The sequence below is a fragment of the Suricata suricatta genome, chromosome 6 (assembly GCF_006229205.1).
Source record: "Suricata suricatta isolate VVHF042 chromosome 6, meerkat_22Aug2017_6uvM2_HiC, whole genome shotgun sequence".
Taxonomy (NCBI): Eukaryota; Metazoa; Chordata; class Mammalia; order Carnivora; family Herpestidae; genus Suricata; species Suricata suricatta.
This window is the reverse complement of record NC_043705.1, coordinates 56,918,454-56,945,822: the sequence shown is the minus strand read 5'-3', so window position 1 is coordinate 56,945,822 and position 27,369 is coordinate 56,918,454. Positions and strand designations below refer to the sequence as shown.

Genomic DNA, 27,369 nt, shown 5'->3' with positions numbered 1-27,369 from the left:
TTTCTCTGAGTGAAGTTTGTCTGTCCCTAAAGAGAACATGGGCGTTAGCAGAAGCTACTACAGTGGCCCCTCCAGGCCCTGTGTTGAGAGGGAAACCATGAAGGGAACTCCACCTAACAGCCACTTTTTTTTTTTTTTTCAGGGAAACAGCCGCTTTTTAATCACCACCTATCCCAGAGCGATTCCTGTTCAGAATGGGGAGGTCATGGGGGCGCCTGGGTGGCCCAGTTGGTTAAACTTCCAACTTCAGTGCAGTTTGTGATCTCATGGTTTGTGAGTTTAAGATGTGCATCAGGCTCTGCACTCGGAATTCTTTCCCTCTCTCAGTACCTCCCCTGCTTGCACGCACTCGTACATGTGCTCTCTCTCTTTCACAAAGTAAATTAAAAAAAAAATAGGGAGGTTAGAGTCAAGTCTGTGGAAGTACATTTTAGTTGATGAATATACATTTAAAAACAGAATGTAGGAGTGCCTGGGTGGCTCAGTCAGTTAAGCGTTGGACTCCAACTCAGGTCATGATCTCCCAGTTCAGGAGTTCAAGCCCTGCATCGGGCTCTGTGCTGACAACTCAGAGCTGGAGCCTGCTTTGGATTCTCCCTCTGCTTGGTGTCTTTCTTTCTTTCTCTCTCTCTCTCTCTCTCTCTCTCTCTCTCTCTCTCTCTTTCTCTCTCTCTCTGCCCCTTCCCTGCTTGTGCTCTGTCTCTCAAAAATAAATAAACATGGGGTGCCTGGGTGGCTCAGTTGGTTGGGCGTCCAGCTTCGGCTCAGGTCATGATCTCATGGTTCGTGGGTTCGAGCCCCGCGTCGGGCTCTGCTGACAGCTAGCTCAAAACCTGGAGCCTGCTTCAGATTCTCTGTCTCCCTCTCTCTCTGATACTCCCCTGCTCACACTGTCTCTCTCTATTTCTCAAAAATAAATAAAAACATTAAAAAAATAAATAAGCAAACATTTGGAGTGCCTGGATGGCTCAGTCAGTTAAGCGGCTGACTGGCTCAGGTCATGATCTCACAGTTCGTGGGTTCGAGCCCCTCATCGGGCTCTGACAGCTCAGAGCCTGGAGCCTGCTTCATATTCTGTGTCTCTCTCTCTTTCTGCCCCTGCCCCACTCATGCTCAGTGTCTCTCTGTCTCAATAATAAAAACATTAAAAGAGTAAAAAAAATTAATGAACATTAAAAAAAATTTTTTTTAATCCAGAATGTTGTAGTGTTACAGAAAAATTCTAAGCCTGAAAAATTGTTTTTGGATGTTTACCTCTACCTTCTAGCTTTGATAGAGCCTGATCATTGGTGAAATGATAGTCTTCTAGATAGCTGGGGTTAAAGCAGCCTGGGCCCTGATAGCATCAGTCCCTGCCCGAGGGACAGTGAGCATTGTCAGAGAGTGGGGGGGTCTCATCTTGTCTTGTTTTCTCTCCCCTCCCTTGTACTGCTTCTGGAGAAACAGGACCGCCGGCACAGCTAGCAACAAGCTGTGGTACGCCGCTCTGGCCCTGGTGACACTCATCATGTACTCCATCGCCACCGGGGGCTTGATTTTGATGGCAGTGTTTTACACCCAGAAGGACGGCTGCCTGGAAAACAAAATTCTCCTGGGGCTAAACGGAGGCCTGTGTCTGCTTATTTCCGTGGTAGCCATCTCGCCTTGGGTCCAAAATCGTAAGCACAAGTTTTTTCCATTCCTCCTTATTTTATACGTATTTTTTGTGTGTCTTTGAGCAAACCCAGTGGGTTTGTTTTGTTTTGTTTGAAATGCTGGTCACTCCCTAATTTATCATGGATGGGTCAGGAATAGGAAGGCTGGGATTGCAGTCTTCTCTTCACTCGGGCTGGATGGGATAGTTGGCATGCTTCTTGTCAAGAAAGATCTCAATGTGGTAAAGTCGGTAAATAAGAAGAAGACAGCTATTACCATCACTAATGAATGTACCATAAGGAGCCTTTAAATGGAAGATGCCCTGAGTGTATATTAAGTTCTTCCCTGTAATTTCTGTAAAACTTGAATGAGAAGGCTCTGGAAGGAGCTCCTTCTGGGCTCGTCTTTCACTGGAGGCCTGTGGACCAGAAATCAGGGACCATGTGGTCTAGGAGACAGGAAGTAGGAAATCTGATCTGGCTGAGCCAGCAGCTGGCCCACTAGTAACCTTCCTGAGACCCGAGCCCTTTCTCAGCAAAGCCAACAGAACTCTCTAAGCCTGACCTGACTCAAGGCCGTTTCAAAGGCAATGGACGCAGGGCGCCCGGCTGGCCCAATCAGTAGAGCATGTAACTTAATCTGTTCATGAGTTCAAGCCCCAAACAAATAAGCCACAAAGGCAAAGGAAAGAGGTAATGGGATTTGGAAGTGCTTTAGAAAGTATAGACTTGAGTTGTCTTTTATAAACAACTTCTGATGTCTTAAGCCAGACTGCCATCTTTGGTTATAGAAAGAAGGATCTGTGGTCTAATTTTCTTGTAAGTATCTGGCTCTACAGGTATTGAAATACAAATGACATTCAGGTTTCTAGATAGGAAAAGGGCAATGTGGCCAATAATTTATAGCCCCTCAAATCATTTCTAAAATGGTGATTGAATAAGTGAACTAGTATGGTTTAGTCCCGACTTGAAGAATGATCCCCAGGTTATAAGTTCAAATCCCACACTGGGTATGGAGATAGCTGAAATAAATAAACTTTAAGGGGAAAAAGCGAACTAGTATTGAGTAATTTAAAGGTTTTCTGGCACTGGAAATTTCAAGTACATTACGAAAATTGAGAGTATTCATCTCCCAGTCCCTTTAACTGATCAGCTAAAAAATTTCCTAAAACATACTAGTGTTCAGATTAAAATACCATTTGGGTTATATCCTAGCTTTTAAAATAGTTATAATATTTTGAAATATTTTGTTTAATGTCATTAGTTGCTAAGCTGAGTCTTACTCTCATGCCAAAGAGCAACATTATAAAAGAATCTATTTCTATGCCTTTTTTTGGTTAGTACAAGTTAATAATTATAACTCGAAACATTTAATCAGAGGGAAGACTGGATGAAATAAATCCTTTCATATATATATGTGGTAGAAAATGTCACCAAAAATTGATCAATTTCTTTTATCATATCCTTGTTACTCTGATTGATAAAAACATTTAGTTTAGTTTAAATATTATAACGTATTACTGCCCTTCCCTCAATGAATGCTGAGCCCCAGTACCTTCCTCTTTGACCTGAACAGCTATTCCCAAAAGGTTTTTCATCTGTTGACAGATTGAGCTTTTTTCCACTATGATATCTATCATTTACATCACTAAGCTATGTGGTCTCACAAATAATGATGGTGAATTTTCTTCCGAGACCTTAAGATTTAAGAGCTAGTGTTAATGAACCTCAGGAAGACTAGACAGAACATTTAAGTACAGTTGTAGTTATTTATTAAAATAACGTGATGGTAGAGAACTTGGCAGAACCTGGGAGTTAGGTTAGGCTCAGTGTAGAATTCCATCCCCTTGAATGTCTTTTTAATGTTATGTGGAAGACATGTTATACTTCTTCTTTCCTTTAACGATAGGGGTCTAGGTTTGAGAAACATTATTTGGGGGTGGGGAGCTATTTTTAGGCTTATTTATTGTTGAAATGTAAAAGGCTGTGTTAAAATCTGTCCCTTTCACTTTCCAGGGCAGCCACATTCCGGGCTGCTGCAGTCGGGGCTCATAAGTTGCTATGTGACGTATCTCACTTTCTCGGCTCTCTCCAGCAAACCTGTAGAAGTAGGTAAGCCAGCTGCCTCTTAGGGAGCAGTGTTTGCCGTATGAATATTGCCATTGTGCAGGAGAGAATGTGTCTCCACTGAGCTGTTGTGTAGAATGTCAAGTGTGCAATACATTGAAATAGATCTAGACTTCTCACTAAATAAAGTCCTTAACGTGGGATAGGAAAATGAAAACTCCTTCTTCTGAGTCTTCCTGCTGTGTGGGAAAGACAGCAATGAAGGGGGGCTGTTGAGTTTGCTTTTGGGCGTCATCTGTGTTTCCAAGGAGCATTTGTGTTTTACTTATTTTGTGTTATCCTTTTAGTTGGTTATTAATTTGTTTTCTTTTAAGTGGTCATCTCTCTGACTTTAAGGGAGACAGGGAAGAGCGTGGGAGTGGGAAGCAGGAGACAGGATTTGAGCCCACCTCTATCACGTGCTGGCTGTGTGACCTCGAATCGCTTATCTTAAATAATGTTTATTTTTAGAGACAACAGAACATGTGTGAATTTTGGAGTCAGACCGCCTGGCTTTATGGCCTGGTTCTGCCACTTCAGTAACTTGTAGAAAGTTATTTACCTCTCCCTGCCTAGATACCTTAGCTTTAGAATAAGGTTTTTAATTATTATTTTAACAAGGTAATTAAATAAGATTCCTATTTTATAGGATGGTTTTTTTAGGAATTCAGTGAGAGTATGTGTATGTTCTTGGAAGGTAGGAGGTGCTCCATAAGAGTTAGCTATTATTACAGAGTAGTTGCATTTAGGAAATTTAGTTGTATTTAGGAAATTGAAGTTGTTTTCCTTTTTAAAATGAAGATAGAAAATGCAAAGATAATTTTGAAAGTTTTATATACACATACCGTGTGGGAGTCTTGTCTTTATAGCTACTTTTGGTGAAAATGATACAGTTGTAGATCCTATATTAATTATAATCCTTCCTGGGTTTAATTGTTTAATAGCTCTATTTTGACTCTATTAAAACATTTTTTTTATGTTTACTTATTTTTGAGAGAGAGAGAGAGAGGCAGAGTGTGCGCAGGGGAGGGGGCAGAAAGAGAATCCAAAGCAGGCTCCATGCTCTGAGCTGTTAGCACAGAGCCCAACAGCTCAACACAGGGCTCGAACCCATGAACCATGAGATCATGACCTGAGCTGAAGTTGGCTGCTAAACCAACTGAGCAACTCAGGTGCCCCTAAATCTAGTTTCTTTAAGACTTTCTTATGTATGTATGTATGTATGTATGTATGTATGTATCACACTTCAGCGGGGGAGGAGCAGAGAGAGAGGGAGAGAGAAAACCCCAAGCAGGCTCAGTGCTGTCAGTACAGATCCCAGGGGGCTTGATTCCAGGAACCGTGAGATCATGACCTGAGCCAAAATCAAGAGTTGGATGCTCAGTCAACTGAGTCACCCAGGTGCCCCAAGACTTTCTTTTATAATTATTAATTTTGGGTTTTAATGTAATGAGGTGTTTGGTTACAGTAGTTTTCTTTTAAATGGCAAATACCACTTAAAAACAGAAAAAAATCTCATTTTTAATTTCAGGTGGTACTATTTAAATATAAGAGTTAGTATTATGGCAGTTAAAAAAATTTTATTGGGGTGCCTGAGAAATTTTATTTTTTGTTGGCCTAGGACTAAAGATTCCTTAATCCACAGCATACACAGTTATTTTTACTTTCAAATATGAGTACCAGTAATAATTTTAGTCTAATTTCAAATACTTAGAATGTACATGTTTATAAGATGGTTTTTGAATTATTAATTTGTGTTTGTTTCTTATTGGCAATCAGATCTAGCTTGGATATTTAATATTGACATTCTGGGGATGCCTGGACGGCTCATTCGGTGGAGCGTGCAATTCATGATCTCCGGGTCATCAGTTCAAATCCCACATTGAGCATAGAGTTTACTTAAAATGGATAGATAAATGATAGATAGATAGATAGATAGATAGATAGATAGATAGGAGATTCTGTGTGTAGTAAAAGTAAATTACCACTGATGGTAATATGATAGAAATCTTTATTATGATGTAGGCTCTCAAAATTTTTACAAAATCCTGAAAACCTTAGGATATTCCCAGATTATACACTATTTTTTTCCCCTCCACCTTTGCACAGGTAATTTCATTCTCTCCTGTGGGTGTCAGCAATGTTCATAGATTGTAATTTGAAACATTCAGAAAATACATACCTGAATATTGTCACATTTCTTTTTCTCTTAATGTTTTTATTTATTTTTGAGAGAGAGGGAGAACACGAGTGGGGGAGGCGCATAGAGAGAGCGAGAGAGGGAGACACAGTATCTGAAGCAGGCTCCAGGTTCTGAGTTGCCAGCATAGAGCCCCACACGGGGCTTGAACCTGTGAACTGCAAGATGATGACCTAAGTGGAAGTCGACTGAGCCACCCAGGTGCCCCTCACATTTCTTTACATGATGATTTAGTAACTATTAGCCAGTAATGCCTATTAAATACAGTGAACAAAACGATATGTTTATACCGTCCCCTTGTAAGCAAGGTTTTTGTGCACTATAGATGGTAACAATGGGATGAATACATACCACAGTATTGTTGAGGAAAGACCTTGTCTTTAAATAAGCTATTCTGTTTATAAATAAACTGATTTTTTTAGCACCATGAATTTAGAGACCTGATCAATAAATTTTTTTTTTTTTAATGAAAGTGTAACGAATTGAAAGAAATGAACCGCTTTGGGAGAACTTTCCTGGGAAAGTGGATAAGAAGGAAGCAAAGGATAATAGAGTCAGTAACCATATTACTGACAGTAAAGAGACTTAACCTCTGGGTAGAGGCTATTGGCCAAGTGGCTGCTGAGCAGCTAGCCATGTCTGGTTGTTGAGTAGCCTCACCAGAGAGGATAGACACAGTGGACATTCTGACATGTCTGCATATACCTCTGTTCAGAGCCTGCTGAGTCCACTGAAAAATGGAGCTAATGTTACTTTTTGCTACTGTTTGAATAGTAACTGAAAACACAAGGCTCTTATTACATCATGGAACAGAAGAACCCTTTGGGGCTCAGCTGGAATCTGAGGGTCTTGTTCTAAGAGGGTGCTTAGGTGGGAGGGGGTGCTTTGACATAGCAACAAGCTCATCTGAGTCAAGTTGGACTGTGGAGTAGAAGTTTCCAATGATAAGCCTTCACTCCTCTAAAGCTACCCATATTTTCCCAAAATGAATGCGTCTATGAGGTACAAAAAGCTTTTTCAACTAACTGTGATTACTTTGTCTTTTCCTTGTAAGTTCTGGACGAGCATGGAAAGAACGTTACGATCTGTGTGCCAGACTTTGGTCAAGACCTATACAGAGACGAAAACTTGGTCACTGGACTAGGTACCACTCTCTTGTTCGTGTGCATCTTATATTCATGGTAAGTCTTAGGAGATACTTGAGGCCATCCTTGCAGACTTTAAAAGGAGAAAAATTGAACTAAGTTTCAGTAACTATGAGGTAGCAGAACAAATTGCATCTGAGGAAGAAGAAAAATAGCTTGAAGTAAAAAGTTTGTATTACAGTATGGAAGCCCGGTGTTTGGACCTCACTTTGCTTACTTGTATTAATATGGGTAAATAAATTAGACACCTAGTACAGCCCTTGAGGACACAGTTGGATATTAGTTGCTAAAACATTATTGGAAGGCAAGGGAATACAAAGCAGGGAAGAGATAGTATATGCCAGAATGTTTTGGCAGCTTTCTAATCCAAGGGAAATACCATTTGTTCTGCCGCTGATGGAAAGAGTACAGAGCAGTACATACACGACGGTCGTTTTGTGTTTGGCCCGAGAAAGACAGGAAACTCCCTTTTCTTTTATGCTAAAACCCACAGTGCTATTAAAGCAGGCTGCAGCTCACATGCTGGTATACAGTAGAGTGTGTGCCACCTTTACTTAAAATGTCTAAAAGATCGCCCAAGGGAGAAAAGTAACCGGTAGAAATGCTTAGTTGCTGATGCTGATACATATTTCACTGATCATTAAGCTTCCCTTCAAGCGACTTTTCCCTGTTCAGCTTTTACTTCTGTGTTTCACATTTTGTTTGTTATGTTTCAGTGTATAAAAATTTCAACTTAGCATAGATACATTACGATCTTCCCTTGGCTGATAGAAATAAAATACCTTTCTGAGAACGTTGGCACGTTCTCTTACAGCTTCTAACACTCCCTAACACTCCCCGTTAGGAGGGGACCGACAGACATTTTGGAGACACAGAACTGGGTCTGGAGTACTGTTCGGTCATGCATCAAGCCGTGAAAAGCTTGCTTCTGTTGCAGGTGGCTGTTCCCAGAACAGTTGTGTGACACTGGTTCTTACCCTGTCCCTGACGTAGTGACAGATTCTCCTTCTTGCCGCAGAAAGGACCACAGTCACCATTTCAGCCTTTCTTTCTTATTAATTCCATAGTTGTCCACTGAGGACCTACGATATCCAAAGTAGTGGATGGGATTCATGCTCAAGTCCATGAATGTTTTCAGGAAAACCATAAAGTCACTCAAATGTTGACTGCCAATTCTCAGCTCTCCTTTTTTCTGAGTAAACTTTTCCTTCCTGAGTCTGCTATTATTGAGCTTTGGAGGGAAATGGCAGTAGCATGACTAACTTCGTCACTTATCACTCAGGGTTTTTTTCCTGTATTAGCATGTAAAAAATATGGGCAAATTATGTGAGGAGAAAGTAGATCACTAAAATGTAATGATAGAAGTTTCCATTTTAAAAATAAAATATATTTGGGGTGTCTGGGTGGCTCAGTTGGTTAAGCATCGACTTCCACCCAGGTCATGATCACAAAGTCCATGGGTTTGAGCCCTGCATCGGGCTCTGTGCTGACAGCTCAGAACCTGGAGCCTCTTGGGATTCTGTGTCTCCCTCTCCCTGCCCTCCACCTCAACTCGTACTCTGTCTGTCTGTCTCTCTCTTTCAAAAATAAACATAAAAATTTTTTTTAATAAAAATAAAATGTAGTTATATTTACTTAAATAGAAAAAAAATTACCAAACCTATAATAGTGATGATATTAGGGATAACTTATTTTTGTTGCTGTTTTTGTTTTATAGTGAGGAAGCATTCTTTTTTTAAAATTTATTTCTTAAATTTACATCCAAGTTAGTTAGCAGATAGTGCAACAGTGATTTCAGGAGTAGATTCCTTAATGCCCCTTACCCATGTAGCCCATCCCCCCTCCCACAACCCTCCAGTAACCCTGTTTGTTCTCCATGTTTAAGAGTCTCTTATGTTTTGTCCCCCTCCCTGTTTTTATATTATTTTTGCTTCCCTTCCCTTATGTTCATCTGTTTTGTATCTTAAAGTCCTCATGGGAGTGAAGTCATATGCTATTTGTCTTTCTCTGACTAATTTCACTTAGCATTATACCCTCTAGTTCCATGCATGTAGTTGCAAATGGCAAGATTTCATTCTTTTTGATTGCTGACTGATACTCCATTTTATGTATATATATATATACACACACACACACACACACACACACACACACCACATCTTTACCCATTTATCCACCAATGGACATTTGGGCTCTTTTCATACTTTGGCAACTGTTGATAGTGCTGCTATAAACATTGGAATGCATGTGCCCTTTTGAAACATTATACCTGTACTCCTTGAATAAATATCTAGTAGTTCAAATGCTGGGTCGCTTGGTAGTTCTGTTTTTAATTTTTTGAGAAACCTCCATACTATTTTCCAGAGTGGCTGCACCAGTTTGCATTCCCACCAGCAGTGCAAAAGAGATCCAGTGAGGTAGCATTTCTTTTGTTCTTGTATTATTTAAAAAAAATCTATAAAGATGTTTCACAGAACAAAACTATATAGTTTTGTGGGTTGCAGAATGCCTAATCACATATGCTGCTTAGATGAAATAGGGCATGGATAGATCCGTCAGTGGAAAGGTGGCAACAATTATGCTCAGTGTGCTGATAGAACTGCCACATGGTGGTGTTTGCAGCATGGACTTTTCACCCTGTTGGATTTTCAGTGCCATCCCTGAGAGAGGTGATAAATAAAACCTCACCTCTTTTGGTCTGATATTCCCAAAAGATAATAATTTTTTCTTTCTTTCTTTTTTTAATGTTTATTTATTTTTGAGACAGAGAGAGTCAGAGCATGAGCAGAGCGGGGGCAGAGAGAGAGAGGGAGGCACAGAATCCGAAGCAGGCCCCAAGGCTCTGAGTGGTCAGCACAGAGGCGGATGTGGGGCTCGAACCTACAAACTGTGAGATCATGACCTGAGCTAAAGTCGGACGCTTAACCGACTGAGCCACCCAGGCGCCCCTAAAAGAATAATTTTCAAAGCTGACCACTGCTACTTAAAATCTGTTCTTGAATGCTAGTTACTAGACTTGACGGAGGGAGGGGGCGGGGCGTTAAGCAGCTTTGACAGGAGCGGAGAGCGACCAGGGGCTCCGGGAGTGTTTGTGGGACACAGGGCACGACCACACTCCATGCTACGGGCAGCTGCTTCTCCCAGAACTAAGGAAGCGCCCCCCGCTGGCGTCAGGTGATTAGTGTTTGCTGCAATGATCCTGTGCAGCTCCGGGAGGACTCAGCTTTGAGAACTCTGTAGCCAGTGTCTCCGAGCTCCCCGGGAAGTGAGATCCGGCCTGGGAGAGCCGCCAGACGCGGAATGTTTTCAGATCTTGACTTCCTAGAGATTATGTTTCTTCCCACACTCAGAGAAATGAGAGATTGGAAAATGTTACAAAAAGAGGCCATGTTGCTTGTGTGGAAACTGTCATTTAAAGATGATTGCAGGAAGGGCGCCTGGGTGGCTCAGTCCATTAAACATACAACTCTTGATTTCCGCTCAGGTCATCATCTCAAGGTTCGTGGGATGGAGCCTCACAATGGGCTCTGCACTGAAGGCACAGAACCTGCTTGGGATTCTCTCTTTCTCTCTGCCTCTTTCCTGCTTGCGTGTGTGCTCACTTTCTCTCTCTCTCTCTCTCTCTCTCTCTCTCTTCCAAAAAAAAAAAAAAAAGATGATTGCAAGAATATCCAGAATCCTTTTTTTTTTTTAAAGGAATATCTAGAGTGCTAGATAGATATTTTAGGAAGAATGAAGACTGTGTAGTTTGAACGTTAACAAGGGGAAGAAATCACACATTTTCACTGAAAGCCCCATGATTGCTTGGGATGGAGTTAGCTTTTTTTTAAGGTCCTAGAAGGCTCATTACACTATCTCCTCCCCTATCTGGAGCCAACCAGCTCGCCTTCCTTCCCCCAACACACACAAGTACATGCTTCTTTAGAGAGCTCTCCTGACTCACTATGAGCATGTTTTATCTTTGCTGTCTTATCTTGAAAGAGGGCTCAATCAAAAACTACTCCTTGGCTTTCCAGTTGAGGCCATTTTTCTCCAGACACTGCTTCTACTGTACCCAGGCATCATTGCTATGATGAAGTGTCAGCTTGGGCCCCATGTAGGAGTTTCCCCAATGGCTCTTTCTATAGATCCATCCCCCCACCCACCCTTAGGCCTGGATCTTTGCTGTAATAGGCCCTCCGCCTCTACTAACTATTCCTTAATCCCCTCCTTGATCTTTATATTTTTTTCTTTTTTAATGTTTAATTTATTTATTTTGGAGAGTATGTGAGCAGGAGAACAGCAGAGAGGGAGAGAAAGGAAGGGAGACAGAGAATCCCAAGCAGGTTCTGCCCTGTTAGCACAGAGCGCAATGTGGGGCTTGAACTCACGAACTGTGATATCATGACCTGAGCAGCAATTAAGAGTCGGAAACTTAACCACCTGAGCCACTAGGCATCCCTGGATGCCTAGATTTTGATTGAAATTGTTATTTTGTTGGCTTCAAGTTCAGACTGTGCAGTCGGACAGGATCCTGGAGTCAGTCAGCTTCAGTTTTCTTGTTGTACATAAAGGAAACTGAGGGACATAGAGCCTGCTTTTGTGATTCTCCACCCCAGTCTCCGGAAACTTCTGGAGTCTCCTATGCCAGGGTACTGGGAGAGGCAGGTTCATAATAACTTTCGATTATGCCCCTGGGATTGCTTAGAGTCAGGTCGTTCTCTGAGGTACAAGGATAAGCTGTATGACGTGTCTCATTTTGTTAGTGGGAGGTATTTGTGCAGTAAAATGGTCCTAGCTATTTCAGGGTTAACTATGCCTATGAGAAAAATAATTGTTTATTATTTAAACGTTAAAAAAATTTGAATATAAAATTGGAAAAACTAAGAATCTTCAAGAAAATCTTTTTTTAATGTTTATTTCGTTTTGAGAGAGAGTAAGCAGGCAAGGGCCAGAGAGAGGGGGAGACACAGAATCTGAAGCAGACTCCAGGCTCTGAGCCATCAGCACAGGGCCCGATATAGGGCTCGAATCCATGAACCATGAGATCGTGACCTGAGCTCACATCGATTGAGCCACCCAGGCGCCCCTGGAAAAGCTAAGAATTTTTATTAAATGTCAAATAACTTGCTAGTTCAAAATGAAACATTCATTCATGGCAATGGAGCAGACCATGTAGAATTGAGTATAAAGCTGGTAAGAGAATTGGAGAGAAGATTGGCTTCAACTGAGAACAATTGGCAAATCAAGGTGTCTATTTTTTCAGTCTGTTCTGTGTCTGCTACTTTTATTTAAGAAAGGAGGATGAATTTAAAAAAGGGTATACAACCTTTAGTTTGGGAATCCTGCCACTCACCTATCAGAAATCTTCCTGGCTCAGGGCACCTGGCTTGCTCAGTCATAAGAGCATGCGACTCTTGATCTCAGGGTTATGAGTTTGAGCCCCATGTTGGGTGTAGGGATTAGTAAAAAATAAACTTAAAAACCTTTTCCTGGTTCTGCATCAGGGGGCATGTCAAGGCATTTCCTCCCCACCGCCCCCCCCCAGCCCACTTCACATAGGACTGTGGTCTCCTTTGGGAGCTGTGAATCACCAGTTATACTGTACCACAGGAACATAATTGAACTTCCTCACACAAAGGGGAAATAGTCATGGGATCCCTCAAGGGCCCTATAAGTTTGTCAGGGAGCAGAATCTATGGTCTCCAACAGGAAAGTTTGGACATGTTCTATAGCGATTTTCTTTAATCTGCGGGAGTTCAGCCAGTTCCAGAAGCCCATGCAGAAGGCCACCTGCAGTTTGAATCATTCGGCCATTATGGAAGAGGCCCTGGCCCCGGCAGTGGTAGGGAGCAGTTGGCTCAAGGGGAGGGAATTTTTTGGTTGTCACAATAACTGCAAGACACTGCTGGCTTTTTGAGTGAGGGCTAGAGACAGTGAATAGGCTATGACTTGCCTGTACGGTGAAGCATTGTCCCAACCGAATGCTGTCAGTCTCCTTCCACCTCCCACAGGAAACATTGGGTGAAAGTTGCTCATAGCTTAGGCCTGGAAAGGAAGAGGTTCTGCATAATCCCCGGATTGTTGTTTAGCAACTTGTCTTGTGCTCACCAAACAGATGGCTCTGAGTAATGGAATGCAGACAATAAGAATTTCCTAGGCTTTTAAGGAGTTTGTAAAAATAAATGTTTCTTCGGTAATTCCAAGAAGAGTATTTTGTGGGTAAAGGCCATGACTGAATTATAATAATATTTTATAATAGCATCTACTTATAGACGTTCTCTATCATTAGTGAAGAACTGAATACAGGTATTTGTAGAAGAACAAAAGTTTAGTTTAGTGCTGTCTGATGATAGAAATAAAGTGACAGAGGTACCAGAATCAAAAACTTTGTTTTTCTTGAAACCACTTTATTCCAAAGAATTTACAAAAATGCAATATTTATTCTACCTCTTTTAAAGAAGGAATATCCTCTTTCAGGTGAAAATTGCAGATAATCCCTTTTTAAGAAGTTAACTTTTCCTCCACAGAAGTGATATATTAAATCATAATTTACATACAGAAAATACAGCACACTCTTAAATGCAGGAGCAAGGTGTGTGTGTTTCATGGATACACAACCATCAGGAAGTATCTCTAAGATTCCTCTGATGAGGCTCCAGGTTAGGAAGTGGACATGCAGTGGGCCTCGATTAGCATCCATTTATTCAGAGCAGAAGCAAAAAATGATACTCTTGGGCTGGAGTGGCTCACAAAAAGAAGCAGTGCCCTTCCATCCCAGAGGACCTTTTATTTTTTATTTTTTGTAAAGTTCTTTACATCTGAATGTGGAAACTTTTGAGTTTTATACTTTAAAAAAAATTTTTTTTATGTATTTTATTTTGAGAGAGAGAGATACAGAGTGACCCAGAATCTGAAGCAGGCTCCAAGCTCTGAGCTAGCTGTCAGCAAGGAGCCCAGTGTGGGGCTCAAACCCACAAACTGTGAGGTCATTATCTGAGCCGAAGTCAGACACTTAACTGACTGAGCCCCCAGGTGCTCCCCAGAGAGCCTTTTAATGAGAAAGTATTTTTATGGTTTATTTGCATCTCATTGATCTCTTCTCTTCTTTGAGAAAGAGGATGAGAATGAGCAGAGAAAGCAGTGTTGCCTCTTGGGGATTATTTGGTAGAAATGAATCTGCTAATTCCTACTTCTCCAGCGGCCACACCCTCGCCTACCTCCAGGCTGGCACCGAGGATGTGTCTGTGCATGCGTGTGTGCATGCGTGCAAGGGGCTGGGGATTGTTGTCTTTTTCACTCAGTTCCCCAGGGCTTAGAACAGGACCTGACACACTGCAGGCCTTCTGTAAATATTTGCTGAATGAATTTATAGAGTTAGCTAGAACCTTAAATATTGTATGTATTTCTGTTTGCTTATAGTATTTCCTTTTCTTCCCACCCCAGAAGAAATACCTGTTTTACTCTTGTAATCTAGATTACCTATACCTATATGGGTATAGGGAGAGTGGTAGAAAGAATTTTTTTTTTAATCACACTCACAGCTACTCATTGAATTTGCAAATAGAAAAAACCTTGTTCTGCCAAAGGTTATCACAGTAAATAACTGTGACTTTTGATTTTCATCCTGTGCTTTTTTTTTTTTAACCACTGACTTTGGGTTCTTTCATTGATTTCTATCCCTTCTAAGGAAGACTAGTCAAAAGCAGAGGAAACATAAAAGGGAAATCAGAAAATTATTTTGGGCAGTTTGAGGGAGGAGAAGTGAAAACCAAGATAATAGGACCAAAAGATCTCTTATTTCTTCATCTGTAGACTTCTCTTTGCTTAAAATGATCTAATGCAATCCATGTTAAAAGACATGAACTATAAAAAATGATGCATCAGTTTTGGAATAAAGTGGGGGTACTGAAATAGACTTAAGCAGCCTAAACGGGAGGGTGCAGGGAGGCGGCTCTGCCCTTCCTTTGATATAATGTGTTTGTTTGTTTCTTAGCTTGACATCAACCACAAGGTCAAGTTCTGATGCTCTGCAGGGCCGATATGCAGCCCCTGAACTGGAAGTAAGTTCATTTCCTCCCCTTGTTAGGCTTCATCTCAGAAGACCCATTTTCCCGGAAGGCTCTTTATGTGTTTTTGCATCTTTATTGATCTGCATTCCGTGATCCCATTTTTCTCCTCCAAGAAAAATACAGTTTTTTTGTATAGAAAAAAAAGTGCCTTGTAGATACTATGGGGATTCAAGTGAACATTGATTTTTTTCCAACAAAATTGGATGGGCATTGCTACCCATCTCCCACCAGAGGCCTGGGTAGCTTGGTAAGGCTGCTCTCTGCTCTTTTCCTCTGTTATCATGGAATATATGTGGGGTTTTTTTTTAACTTCTAGTCCATTGCTCTGTGTTACATACCTGTCTGTGTCCTCCGTACATAGCATGACCACGATGTTATATGTAATAGCTGTTCTGAAGGAGCAAAAGATGGAGAAGGGAAGGAACAAGCACTGCTCCATGCCACACTGCTGAGCAGTGTCAGTGTGTGAGCTTATTTAACGGTCTGTTCCATCAGGTGGGCATTTCACTGGGTAAAGAATTGTGAACAGTAGGTGTCCAGAGAATCACGGTGGTGAACAGATGCCTATCAGAGAGCAGAATGTCTGTTATCTCCTTACTTGTGCAAAAGTCTGTTGCTGGGGCCCTGGCTGGAACATCCACCAAGGTCAGGAAAGGTCTAATCGCATGCAGGCAGCTGGGAAAAGACTGAGTCCTGAGCCCAGGAATGGAAGGATTACAGGAGGTTCCAATGATGGCTGAGACTTACTGCACTAGCTAAATGCCAGGCACTGTTCTAAGCACTGCATTTGTGATTTACATTTACATTTGTTCTAAGCACTACATTAGTGATTTTACAGATGGGAAAACCCAGAGAAGTTACTTACACTTTTGCTTGGCTGGCATATGACCACGTACTCTGGCTCCGGAGCCTGTGTTCGTGAACACTGCTGCCTGAGGGCACGGCTGCTGGCCCCTGGCCCTGCCGCTAGCCCTGCCCCTGGCCGCGGACCATGTCCCGACAGCTGTCCCCGGATGGAAGAGCCCTGGTGTCTGTCCAGATACGGGCACCCTTCTCTGCAGCTGGGTCTCCGGGGCGGGTCCTTCCTGCACCTGCCCTGCTGGAGATAGTGAACGTTATGAAGGGTTGTCAGTCTGCCAGCCGCATTCCACAGGTCTTTCTGTCCCTGGGAAAAGGAGAAATCTGTGCTGAGTCTGAATAGGTTACCCCTTATTGCCCAGAAGAGAATGGTCTCTAGAAGGCAGGCGTTTGTTCTCACCCCTGGCCGGGTGAGCACCGGCTGCGGCTGTGCCGCCGTGGCTTCAATGTCCCGATTGTGCAGAGCGCAAGCTCCAGGAACAGCAGGTCTCTGTTAGATTCAGGAGGATGTTTTCCTTCTCATTCTAAGGAAAATGACCCAGTGTTTTCCTTCTGAACTGAACAACATGCAAAGCAGGAGTTGGTTTGCTTTCCTTCGATCACATTTCACAGGATATACCTTTGAAAGAGACAGTTGGTAGTTTCTTTTTTTTTTTAATTTTTTAATGTTTTATTTATTTTTGATACAGAGAGACAGAGCATGAGAGGGGGAGGGTCAGAGAGAGAAGGAGACACAGAATCAGAAGCAGGCTCCAGGCTCTGAGCTAGCTGTCAGCACAGAGCCTGACTCGGGGCTCGAACCCACAAACCGTGAGATCTGACCTGAGCCGAAGCCGGAGGATCAACCGACTGAGCCACCCAGGCGCCCCAGGGGAGTTGGTAGTTTCTGATGCTAAATGAAGCTTCAGAAGAACTAGGACGCCAGGGTACCATGTCTTGAGCCCACTGAATGATTAGACTGTGTACCTTGATCCAAGATTCTGTCCAGGCCAATCCCTTTGTTAGAAGTTTCTCTGATGTAGTAGGGAAAGAGGGGCTTGGCCTTGAGGTGTATAAATAAGAAGGCTCAAGCACCTGTGTCCTGGTTCCCGGCTCTCTGTTCTTTCTAGTATAAATACTGTCAGCCAGGAAGTGCCAAGGACCCAGCATTTCCTTCTTGTCTTAGTACATGTAATATTTTTTACCTTGTTTACCAGAATCCTTCTGCAATCATGTAGTAATTTTTCATAATCCAAATTTTTTTTAATGTTTTATTTATTTTTGATACAGAGAGAGACAGAGCATGAGAGGGGGAGGGGCAGAGAGAGAAGGAGACACAGAACTGGAAGCAGGCTCCAAGCTCTGAGCTAGTTGTCAGCACAGAGCCTGACGCGGGGCTCGAACCCACGAATGTGAGATCTGACCTGAGCTGAAGTCGGAGGCTCACCCGACTGAGCCACCCAGGCGCCCCAATCCAATTTTTTATTAGTTTATTGTTTTGAGTAGGTCAGAAACATAGTACCATGTTTAAAAGGTGCCAAAGAGTCTTCAAAGGAAAGCATCCTGTCCATCCCGGTCCTTGGCCCCCTGTCCCCACAGAGACAGACAATTAAGCAGCCTGATTTCGTAGGAAATAGAGGTGGGCATCCTGCTTCCAGACCTCATAGCCTTACCAGTTTTGATTCCCCAGCACCTCCACCCCCTACATTTCTCATAATACTTACTGCCTTTTGTGAATTGCAGACCTTGGATTTCCCATGCTGCATTTGTATCCCAGCTCTGTCACAAAACTACTTTTATAACTTTGGGCCAGTCATTTATCCTGCCAGACCTCACTTTCCTTACCTGCAAACGGGTTAATAATCCTAGCAAGTAGAGCAAATCGTCACCAAGAGTGTGCTCCATGAGAGTGGGGGTCGGTCTCATTCACCCTGTGATTCAGGTTGGGTTTTCCCGAAGCAGCTGCCAAGGCAGAGTTGATGTGAAGAGTGTCTATTAGTGATCAACACATGTGGAAAGAAGGAAAAGGAAGGAGGCAGAATTGGGCAGAGGGGGAAGTGAAAGGGCACTGGAGGCCGACCAAAGCCTCTCTTGACCCTTTTGGTGCTCCAGAGCACATAGGACCCATCAGAGCTGTCCCCAAGGGTAAATGGTTGCCCCTTTATCCCCGTTTTGTGACCAGTCATCTAATGTAGCAGGAAAGCTTGCTCTAGAGCAGGTAACTCTTTGTGGCTGAGCCAAAGTCTAGGAGCTGCCATCCAGAGGCTGCTCACAGCACTCAAAGCAGCTGAGCAGTCACTAAGTGAGGTGTAGGTGGCCCAATTCCATGTCTGTTGTGTTTTCTATCAGCCCCATAAGGGCTCTTGGGAAGAACAGATGCTTAATCAAATCCTTTGGAAGGGAAAGAATGTGCGCAGTTCAAACCCTGGGAAACAGTTTCCACAGGAGGGCTTGCCACCTCACACAGCTGGCCTTTAGTGCTTTGCTGATGTGGAGGTAGAACAGCAGGATGCAAGCCGCCTGACTTTGTTGGGTTTGTTCTTCCAGGTGGCTCGGTGTTGTTTTTGCTTCGGCCCCGATGGAGAGGGTGAGTAGAGAACTTCCCTTCCTTGCAGCCTATGGCGCTGCGGACCTGTGACTCTAGTCTGTAGGGATTTGGGACTCAAACAGAATTACTTGAATGGTAAGAAGAATTTTTTATTCCAAAGCTGGTTTGCTGTTCGATACACTTTTCACATTCTTCCTGAATGGTTGCTAGGTTTTATTTGTGTTCGTATTCTAGCAGGCAGGAATCAGTTTATATTTTGGTTCACATGTAAGTTAAAATATACAGGGAAATTTAGAGAAGGAGGAAGTACAGTTTTCAAAAGAACGGATCATTTGGAAAATGTCTTTCCTTCGACTTACCTCTTCTCTTGGGTCGGAGCATCCCAGGGGCCTGAGAACCCCTAGTGTGCTCTCTCCCCATCATCTGAGCTTATCACAGGTTTGTGTCTGTAAGGGCTCTCTTCCACTCTGTTCAAATGAATGTGGTGTTAGGGAACTCATTATGTGGAGGATGGTTCTGGGGCTGGGGGCGGGGGTTGTGCTTAGGGCGTGGATGCCGGTACAGATGGCATCTTTTCTACTCAAAAGCCCCCAGATTGAAGTCAGTGCGTGTGGCTTTGCTGAAGTGGCGGGCGTGCGTGTGTTCCCTCCTTGAGCTTGTGTGTGCTCTGTCGTTCACAGACACCGAGGAGCAGCGGACCGTGAAGGAGGGACCGCGGGTCATTTATGACGAGAAGAAAGGCACTGTCTATAGCTATTCCTATTTCCACTTCGTGTTCTTTTTGGCTTCCCTCTATGTGATGATGACTGTCACCAGCTGGTTCAAGTGAGTGACCCGTTGTCTTAGACATTTTAGAAGGGGTGGTCTTTAGAAAATCAAGTGACATCCTGTTCTTTAAGTGCTGAGAGACCCACTGAGTCACACATCTGATCCCCTGGAGTTGGGGTAACTCCCCTCCAAGTCCATCTGTGCCCACCTACACGGTAACAGTCCTGGGGGCTCACCAGTCTGCGGGTATGCTCTTAACCCTTGGAACTGGTGATGCCCCCCTGCAGCTTTAACAAAGTGAGAGGTTGGGGCGCCTGGCTGGCTCAGTCACTGGAGCATGTGACTCCTTGATCTCAGGGTTGTAAATTCGAGTCCCATGTTGGGTGTGGGTATTACTTAGAAATAAAACCTTTAAAAAAGAGAGAGAGAGACTGAAAGGTTAACCACATATGGGGCAGTCTTGAGGAACATAGTAATAATAATAGAGGAAGAACTTGGAATTCTTTTATTTTATTTTTTAATTTTTTAAGTATTTTTGAGGAAGAGACAGAGTCAGAGCATGAGCAGGGGAGGGGCATAGACAGAGAGGGAGACACAGAATCTGAAGCAGACTCCAGGCTCTGAGCTGTCAGCATAGAGCCTAATGCGGGGTTTGAACCCACAAACCACAGGATCATGACCTGAGCTGAAGTTGGATGATTAACTGACTGAGCCCCCCAGGTGCCCCAGAACTTGGAATTCTTAAGCAGTCTTTTTTTTTTTTTTTTTTTTTTTTAATATTTAAGTAATCTCTATACCCAGTGTGGGACTTGAACTCTCAAAACCCCAAGATCAAGAGTCACGGCCTCTTCTGACTGAGCCAAACTGGCACCTCAGCAGTCCTCTGCTTTTAAGAAAGAGGAAATACATTTTTTCTACTTTGTATTTTGTTTGTCTTTCTAAATTTTATACTTTTATTATTATTTTGTTTATTTATTTATTTAAATTTTTTTTATTGTTTATTTATTATTGAGACAGAGAGAAACAGAGTGTGAGGGGAGGACACAGAGCGAGAGAGGGAGACACAATCTGAAGCAGGCTCCAGGCTCTGAGCTGTCAGCACAGAGCCCAACATGGGGCTCGAACCCACAGACCATGAGCTCATGACCTGAACCGAAGTCAGACGCCAAACCAGCTGAGCCACCCAGGCGCCCCTAAGTTTTAAACATCTCTTTTAAGAGGCACCTGGGTGGCTCAGTCGGTTAAGCATCCAACTTTGGCTCAGGTCATGATCTCACATACAGTCTGTGAGTTCAAGCTCAGCATCAGGCTGTGTGCTAACAGTGCAAATTTTGGAACCTACTTCAGATTCTGTGTCTCCCTCTCTCTCTGCCCCTTCCTGCTCTTGCTCACTCATTCTCTCTCTCTCTTAAAAATAAATAAACATTAAAATTAAAAAAAATAAAAATCTCTTTTAAAAAGACTGACATAGAAGCATAGGAAATGACAGTGTCCTCCCTCTCCACCCCCCGCCTGCCATGCCCACAACCACTGGTAACATGGTGCATACTCTTTCACTCCTTTCCATGCATTTATGTCATCATAAAACTTTTATTTATTAATTTTTAAATGTTTGAAAGCTTTTAAATGTTGAGAGAGAGCCCATGAGCCAAGGGGGGTAGAGAGAGAGGGAAAGAGAGAATCCCAAGCAGGCTCCACACTGTCCACACAGAGCCCAACATGGGTCTCGATCTCATGAATGTGACATCGTAACGTAAGCTGAGGTCAAGAGTCAGATGCTTAACTAATTGAGCCACCCAGGTGCCCCAAGCCTGGGTCATATTTTTTAGTATAAATACAACTATACGTGTTCCCCCTTGAGGTTTTTTTTGTTTCATTTTGTTTTTAAAGTTAATAGTACACGAGGGGTCTAACTTTCCTATCACTACATAGAAATTCTTTTTAATTATTTCTGCATCACTTTTCACTGTTCCAAAGCTTTTGTTGGGTAATAATTTGTTATAACTCAGAATAAGCATAGGATAGACATTTAGGCTCATTGCGCTTCCTTTTATCCATTCAGTGACTGTGTGAATGACTCCCATGTGCCACACTGTTATAAATGGCAGGGCTTATAATTGAATGGAGGACACAGACCATGATCCAAATCAAATGCAGTGGGACAGGTGGTGCTAATAACTATTAGGGAGAAAACTGAGGAAGAGGAATGAGGAGTAGCCGGTGAGGTTTGGGGATGGTGGAGACAGTGGAATGCTTAACTGGGGAGATTCTTCCAGAACATCCTGAGGCGGACGAGATGAACCATTTTCTAATGTGTCCCTACTGCATCTAATGCTTTGATAATTACTAGAAAATTTTTGGTGTGGGAAGCCTAAAGGATGGAGGAAGCTTTAATCAGTGAGGTAAGAAATAACATGTCACCGAGAATGTGGGAAAAATTGGAAGCTTTTATACTCCTGATAGGATTGTAAAATGGTGCTGCCATTTTGGAAAACCGTTTGGCAGTTCCTCAAGATGTTAAACATAGAGTTGTGACCGAATCTGGCAGTTCTAATCCTAAGTATCTACCCAACAGGGGAAAAAAGTATGTCCACACAAAAACTTTGACACACATGTTCGTAGCAGCCTCATTTATAATAGGGCAAGGGAGAAACCACACCAATGCTATTAACTGATGAATGGATAAACAGAACGTACCGTATGCATGCAATGGAATAGTACTCAGCCGCAGAAAGGAATACATGGTGGAACATGGTTAGACCTTGAGCACAGTGTGCGCAGTAAAAACCCAGTCACAAGAGGCTACATGACTCCCATCTTTATAAAACGTCCAGAATAGATGGTCCATAGAGACAGAAAGTAGATTAGTGAATGCTGGATGGAGGAGGCGGAGAAATGGTGTGAGTAATATCTGAATTGAGCTGTTAGGAAAACAAAACAAAACAAACCCAGAAAGGCTGGAGGGGATGGAAGCAGGGAAGACACCTGCTGGAAGACACCTCTTCCCCACCCCCCACTTCTGTTCCTGCTCTGACCACTGCGGGTCTCTTGTTTCCACAGCTACGAAAGTGCCAACATTGAAACCTTCTTCAGCGGAAGCTGGTCCATCTTCTGGGTCAAGATGGCCTCCTGCTGGATGTGTGTGCTGTTATACCTGGCAACCCTGGTCGCTCCCCTCTGCTGTCCCTCTCGGCAGTTCTCCGTGTGAGGGGGATCTGGGCAGCCTGCAGGCTGGAGGTGACATCATTTGAACAAGTGTCCCAGGGGTCTGAGTAGTGACTGGTGTGTTGTGAAAAGCTGGAATCTTCGGGCTGGTTTGAGTGGGTCTGAAAAGGCCTTCAGAAAGAAAAAAATCACCCGATTAGCTTTTTAATTCTGAAAATCAAAAAGAAATGACCAGTTTATCCCAAAAGAATTGAAATCTTCACCCAAGCTGATCCTGAGTGATCATGTACTTTGTGTGCGTCATAACCCTAAAAACTGGAATAGAAGTTAGGCTAGTCTTTTGTTTATGTATGTTTTTACCAACACAGGGTTTGGGACACGACATCTTATCACAGGAATACAGCTTCCTTTGTGTGGCCTGTCATTCTTATCCTTGGAATAGAAAAACATGCCAAGATCGTGAGCCCTTGGCCTCTGACAGAATACCGACCCCTCTCACGCACCTCGGCTGGAAGTCTCATCCCCAGTGGGCTCTGCAGACAGAACCCAGCCTGCAGGGCCCTTGCTCCCGGCTACTTGGTATTTATAGGGTCCAAGAGGAAGCACCTGCTTGAAACCACCCTTGTGCTGTTTCCTCCTGGCCCCCCAGTGTTGCCCTTTGAAGCTGTGATGCTGGGAATCACAGCTTCGCTCTCTGCCCTTGCCCTTCCCAGAGGTCCCCTCTTCCTTTCTGAGCTCAGCACCTTTGCTTGATAATGTGAAAAAGCACAATTTGCCATCACTACCGTGTGGTCCCCACTGTATTCTTCCTACCTGATCGGAGTTACTGCAATAATTATAACTTCTATTTGTGGCGGTGTTCACATGGTTATAGAGCAGTATTCATGTTGTTTTCTTCACTTGAACAGCGGAGGGCTATCCTTCTATAGTTCTTACTTGTTTGTACTTACTAATGGTAATAATACTCTAGGACCTTACCTGTAAACTTGCATCTTGACTTAAGCTGGCTGCACCCCTCTTCTAGTTATGAAAGCCAGCCGATTTCTCTTCCGCCCTGCGGCCTTTGAAATTGTAAGAGCAAAAGGGCTTTTGTTTCCAGGATCTGTAATGTGACCAGGGCATTAATATCCAGTGTGGTTTGTTGGAGTACATTTGCTGAAGTCAGGATCCCAGGCAGCCCCTCAAACTGGGCTGACGAGATAAAAGCCTATTATACAAGTTGTGGAAGGGGCCAAATATACTTAGAAGAAATGGGGGAGGGGCGGGGCATGGAAGAGGTGTTTAATTAAGCCATGAACAACATCCATGGAGATTTCCAAGAACACAGACTTGGAACGCTCATAAGAGATGTGACTTCACACGGCTGCCCAAGATTTCCATGTTCAGTGTTGGTGTCCTCAGTCATGGAAGAGTTTTCTCAGTGGAACGGCCGTTAGAAACCCCCGTGGAGACACGGTGGCGGTGCTCCTGTCAGTGTCTCACGCAGGGTGGAAAGAGTCCTCTCGAGTTCCTGGCACAGGGAGAGACACGGCCTGTATTTTGTGTGCCCTACTGTGCGAGTTGGGCCGAACTGGGTCCCAGTGTGCCAAAGTGTGGGTGTGGGGAATTAGTCAAATTTCTGCTCCTTGGCCCTCCTCCCAGAGAAACTAGAGGAAAACAAATTCAGTGGATGAACTCCTCTAGAATCTTGCCTTATTTATAATGTTTAAGGTTCTGTTTTTAAAGGCACTGGTGTATGTGTGAGGACCTTGTTTTGTAAACTTTATCCACTTTATTTTTTTAGGCCGGAGGCTCTTTGAGCTTGGCGGTTGGAAGGTCCTATGTATCACACAATGGAGAGCGCTGCGTGCGGTCCCTGTTAAGCCAGTGGGACTGGGAGCTCTGTGGGTCGGGGACAGATTGAGGGCATGGGCTGCATGTTTGTATGTGTGACAGAACCTGACAGAACCCTCCACAGCGGCGAGTGTGGCTGTGACACGGGGCTCTGGGTAAGCTGAGATTGGTTTTGGGAACTCAAGAGCCGGGATGCTAGTTTCGGGGTGGTTTTCTTCCTGGTAGGGCCTGGCTGGCTGGAGCCGCCAGCTCTGTGACTTTAGAACTGGTCCTCGGGGCAGCTCACAGTCCCGCCTACAAGACTTCTGTTCCTCAGCTACCCTTGGTTGGCGGGCTTGCCCTGCAGAAAGCTCAGGGAAACACAAAGGGAAGGGACATTCACTGCTGGTGGCTGGGCCCTCAGAGCTTCCTTCTTCAGCTGGCCCCGCCAGTCCTGCGGCTGCCAGCTGCTTCAAACTTGGTTTGTGGCCCAAAGTTCTTGTTGAAGTTTAGTCTGACGCGAGAGGAGGAGTTGCAGTCAGTCTGATGTTTGTGCTCAACTGAGTCTTGAAGAAAGTTTATCTGAATGGTGAGTGATGTGGATATACTCTACGGACTGAGGGCATATAAATAAGTTGACTTTAATGATTATTAATTGTAATAAATAATACTCAGGTGATGAGTCAACATTTGTGGGTTTAGAGAACCCACATTTTTGTGCTATTGTGATTTAAGAAACTGGAAAAATTGTGCCAATTGCTTTGAGTTGCTGTCATGGTGTTCATTTGATAAACTCACTGATCTCGTATTCATATAATTTTGCTTCCTACAACTTTTTGTATGCGATTCTAAAAAGTACATCCCCTGAAGCTGCTGGTCAGACTCCTTTAGCGATGAAAGTGGAAGTGTTTTTTAAAAGACTATATGTGTATGTTTCCCCTGCGCTATTCCTTTGACGTGAAAACTTTTTTTCCCTTCTCGTTTTTCATGAGTGAAAACACTAAGTGGGGGAAGGGATTCTTCTGGGAACGTTGCTGTGTACCTAGATACGTCACCTCACTAGAGGCCAGAGACATTTCTGTCAAAGGCTTTCGGCAACCCAGCTTCGTCCAGACTGGGTTGAGTTTTTGTAATTCTAGTTGGTTTTGCTTTTGTCCTCTTGGTTTCTTGGAAATGGCTTGAAAGAATTGTTTGTCAGAGACACTTGGGGCTCTTTCACGAGTAGATGGACTGTGTGCACGTGAGCTGTTGGAGGGTGGGGTTTCTGGAGATCTGGGGAACCGATGCCATTTGCGCCCCCACACCTCATTGTCTATTTCCAGTTCCTCAGAGGATCCTTCCTTCTGGATGACCTTCTTGCAGTGCTAATCCCACTCCCGCCCCCGGATTGTCCCCTCTCCCTATTTAAGATTATATACTTATTTAACAATAGCCAGAAGTTGATCACCATTGGTGCTGGTGCTTCATGTTACCCTGCACAGGGAATTCAGAGCCTGTGTTTAAGCTGCCTTGGCTTTTTCCTCCTCTGACTGCCTTTCTAAATGGCATTTCAGTTTGGCCTACTTTTGTATTCTACTCCTCTTGGGAATGAAAGCAATTTGGGCTGAGGCCCTGCGTGTCCAGAGAGAGTGCCGGGTCCTTCTTAATCAAGGACAGTGCCGTAGCCAGTCTGTCATGGAATTCGCTGTGGGATATTCTCCTGATAGAGAACGACTCCCTCTGCTTTGTTCTTAAGGCCTCCATGCATCCCACCATCTCTAAGATGCTTCTAAAGCCTCAGACACTTGAATCCAGTGTCGCATTTCAAGCAGAGGTGGGCTCTCCAGTGTTGAGCCTGTTGGACCTACCTTACAGGACTAGAGAGCTGTCTACACAGATCTTTCAGACTAATGCTGGTCATTCTAAAGATCTCTCTCTTTTTAAGATTTTCTTCATTGGTAGATCATTCACAGAGGCATTCGTTTTGAAAGGAGGAAATATTTGGCTTTTACCAAAGAGAGTTTTTTGATTGTTTGTTTTTAAGCAAAATTCCTTCAGAAAAAATTAATTGGGTAAGGATAGATTTAAAATGCCTATGTCCAAATCCACTTCTACAGGGGTTTAATCATATTTATGTGAGTAAAGTGATAAAGAATTATTTAAGGTAATCCTCTGGGTGAAGGGTCCTAGGAAATTCAGGTAAAGAAAGTTTGCAGCAGATGTGTAATATATGTCTTGAGAGTTATTTATGAGAAATGTAAGAGGATTGTTTTGCTTTCCTATATTAAAGATTTAAGTTCTTTTTTACTTTGCAAAAAAATTCTACGAAAGTTTTATACTCATAACTTTGTTAATTTTTTAAACTTTTGTGAAATAATTAGCTGTAGCCAAATTATGTGTTTATGTTTTGCTATATTAGAATTTGAAATTTATTATGTGTGGTAAATTTACTGTTTGAAATTTATAATAGCCTTGGATATCATTATAGTTTTGGTAACTTTTTAAAAAGTTATTTTCTACCCTCTAGACACAAAGGCAACTGTGAGTTTGTATTTGTTTTTTGAATGCTAATTTTTCTATGAAGCATCTGAAGTTGACCAGTCTTTGCTATGTAGAAAACTCAAAACTTGTTAACTCTGTACTTTAATAAAATTTAAAATGGAAAACTGTGTTGTTCTTTGTGTGTGTTTGGGGTTTTTTTTGGTAATTAAAGTCCTCTAGGTGGTGTTTTCCAAAGTGTTTGAATATTAATCAGCTTTCTCCCAAGCTTCATAGAGTCCGTTCCAATTCTTGAGAATGAAAATAAACACAAAAACCCCAGTTTTTGTTTCCTTCACCTCTGAAAGCTTCTGTCCTTGCTTTCTTCTTCCCATTTCACATTCTTAGGCTGGAGCTATTCGATCTTAAGTATGAGTAAGTCTCTAAGGAAAGGAGTACAAGTCTTCTAACATGGGCCTTCTTTTCCAGTATTTGGCTTTTCTAGGACTTTTACATTTCCCTTGAAAATGTAGGCTTGATTGGGATGCCATTGTATCATTAGGCTAATTTGGGGAGAATTGGCAGTTTAACAACATTAAGTCTGCTAATAAAGGTAATGTTTAATTTATGTAAGTTTTTAAATTTT

General features: G+C 43.0%; 1 protein-coding gene across 1 annotated transcript in view; it reads left to right on the top strand.

Annotated features, from left to right (window-relative positions):
• Nucleotides 1-26,911, top strand: part of SERINC5 (serine incorporator 5) — a 103,733-nt gene extending 76,822 nt beyond the window's left edge. Inside the window, exons 6-12 of the mRNA XM_029942504.1 lie at nucleotides 1,447-1,658; nucleotides 3,651-3,746; nucleotides 6,995-7,121; nucleotides 15,061-15,127; nucleotides 18,521-18,560; nucleotides 19,202-19,346; nucleotides 22,350-26,911. Of these exons, the coding sequence (XP_029798364.1) occupies nucleotides 1,447-1,658; nucleotides 3,651-3,746; nucleotides 6,995-7,121; nucleotides 15,061-15,127; nucleotides 18,521-18,560; nucleotides 19,202-19,346; nucleotides 22,350-22,497 (835 nt within the window). The 3' untranslated portion in view covers nucleotides 22,498-26,911. The remainder of the gene's footprint in view (nucleotides 1-1,446; nucleotides 1,659-3,650; nucleotides 3,747-6,994; nucleotides 7,122-15,060; nucleotides 15,128-18,520; nucleotides 18,561-19,201; nucleotides 19,347-22,349) is intronic.
• Nucleotides 26,912-27,369: the final 458 nt, after the last annotated feature.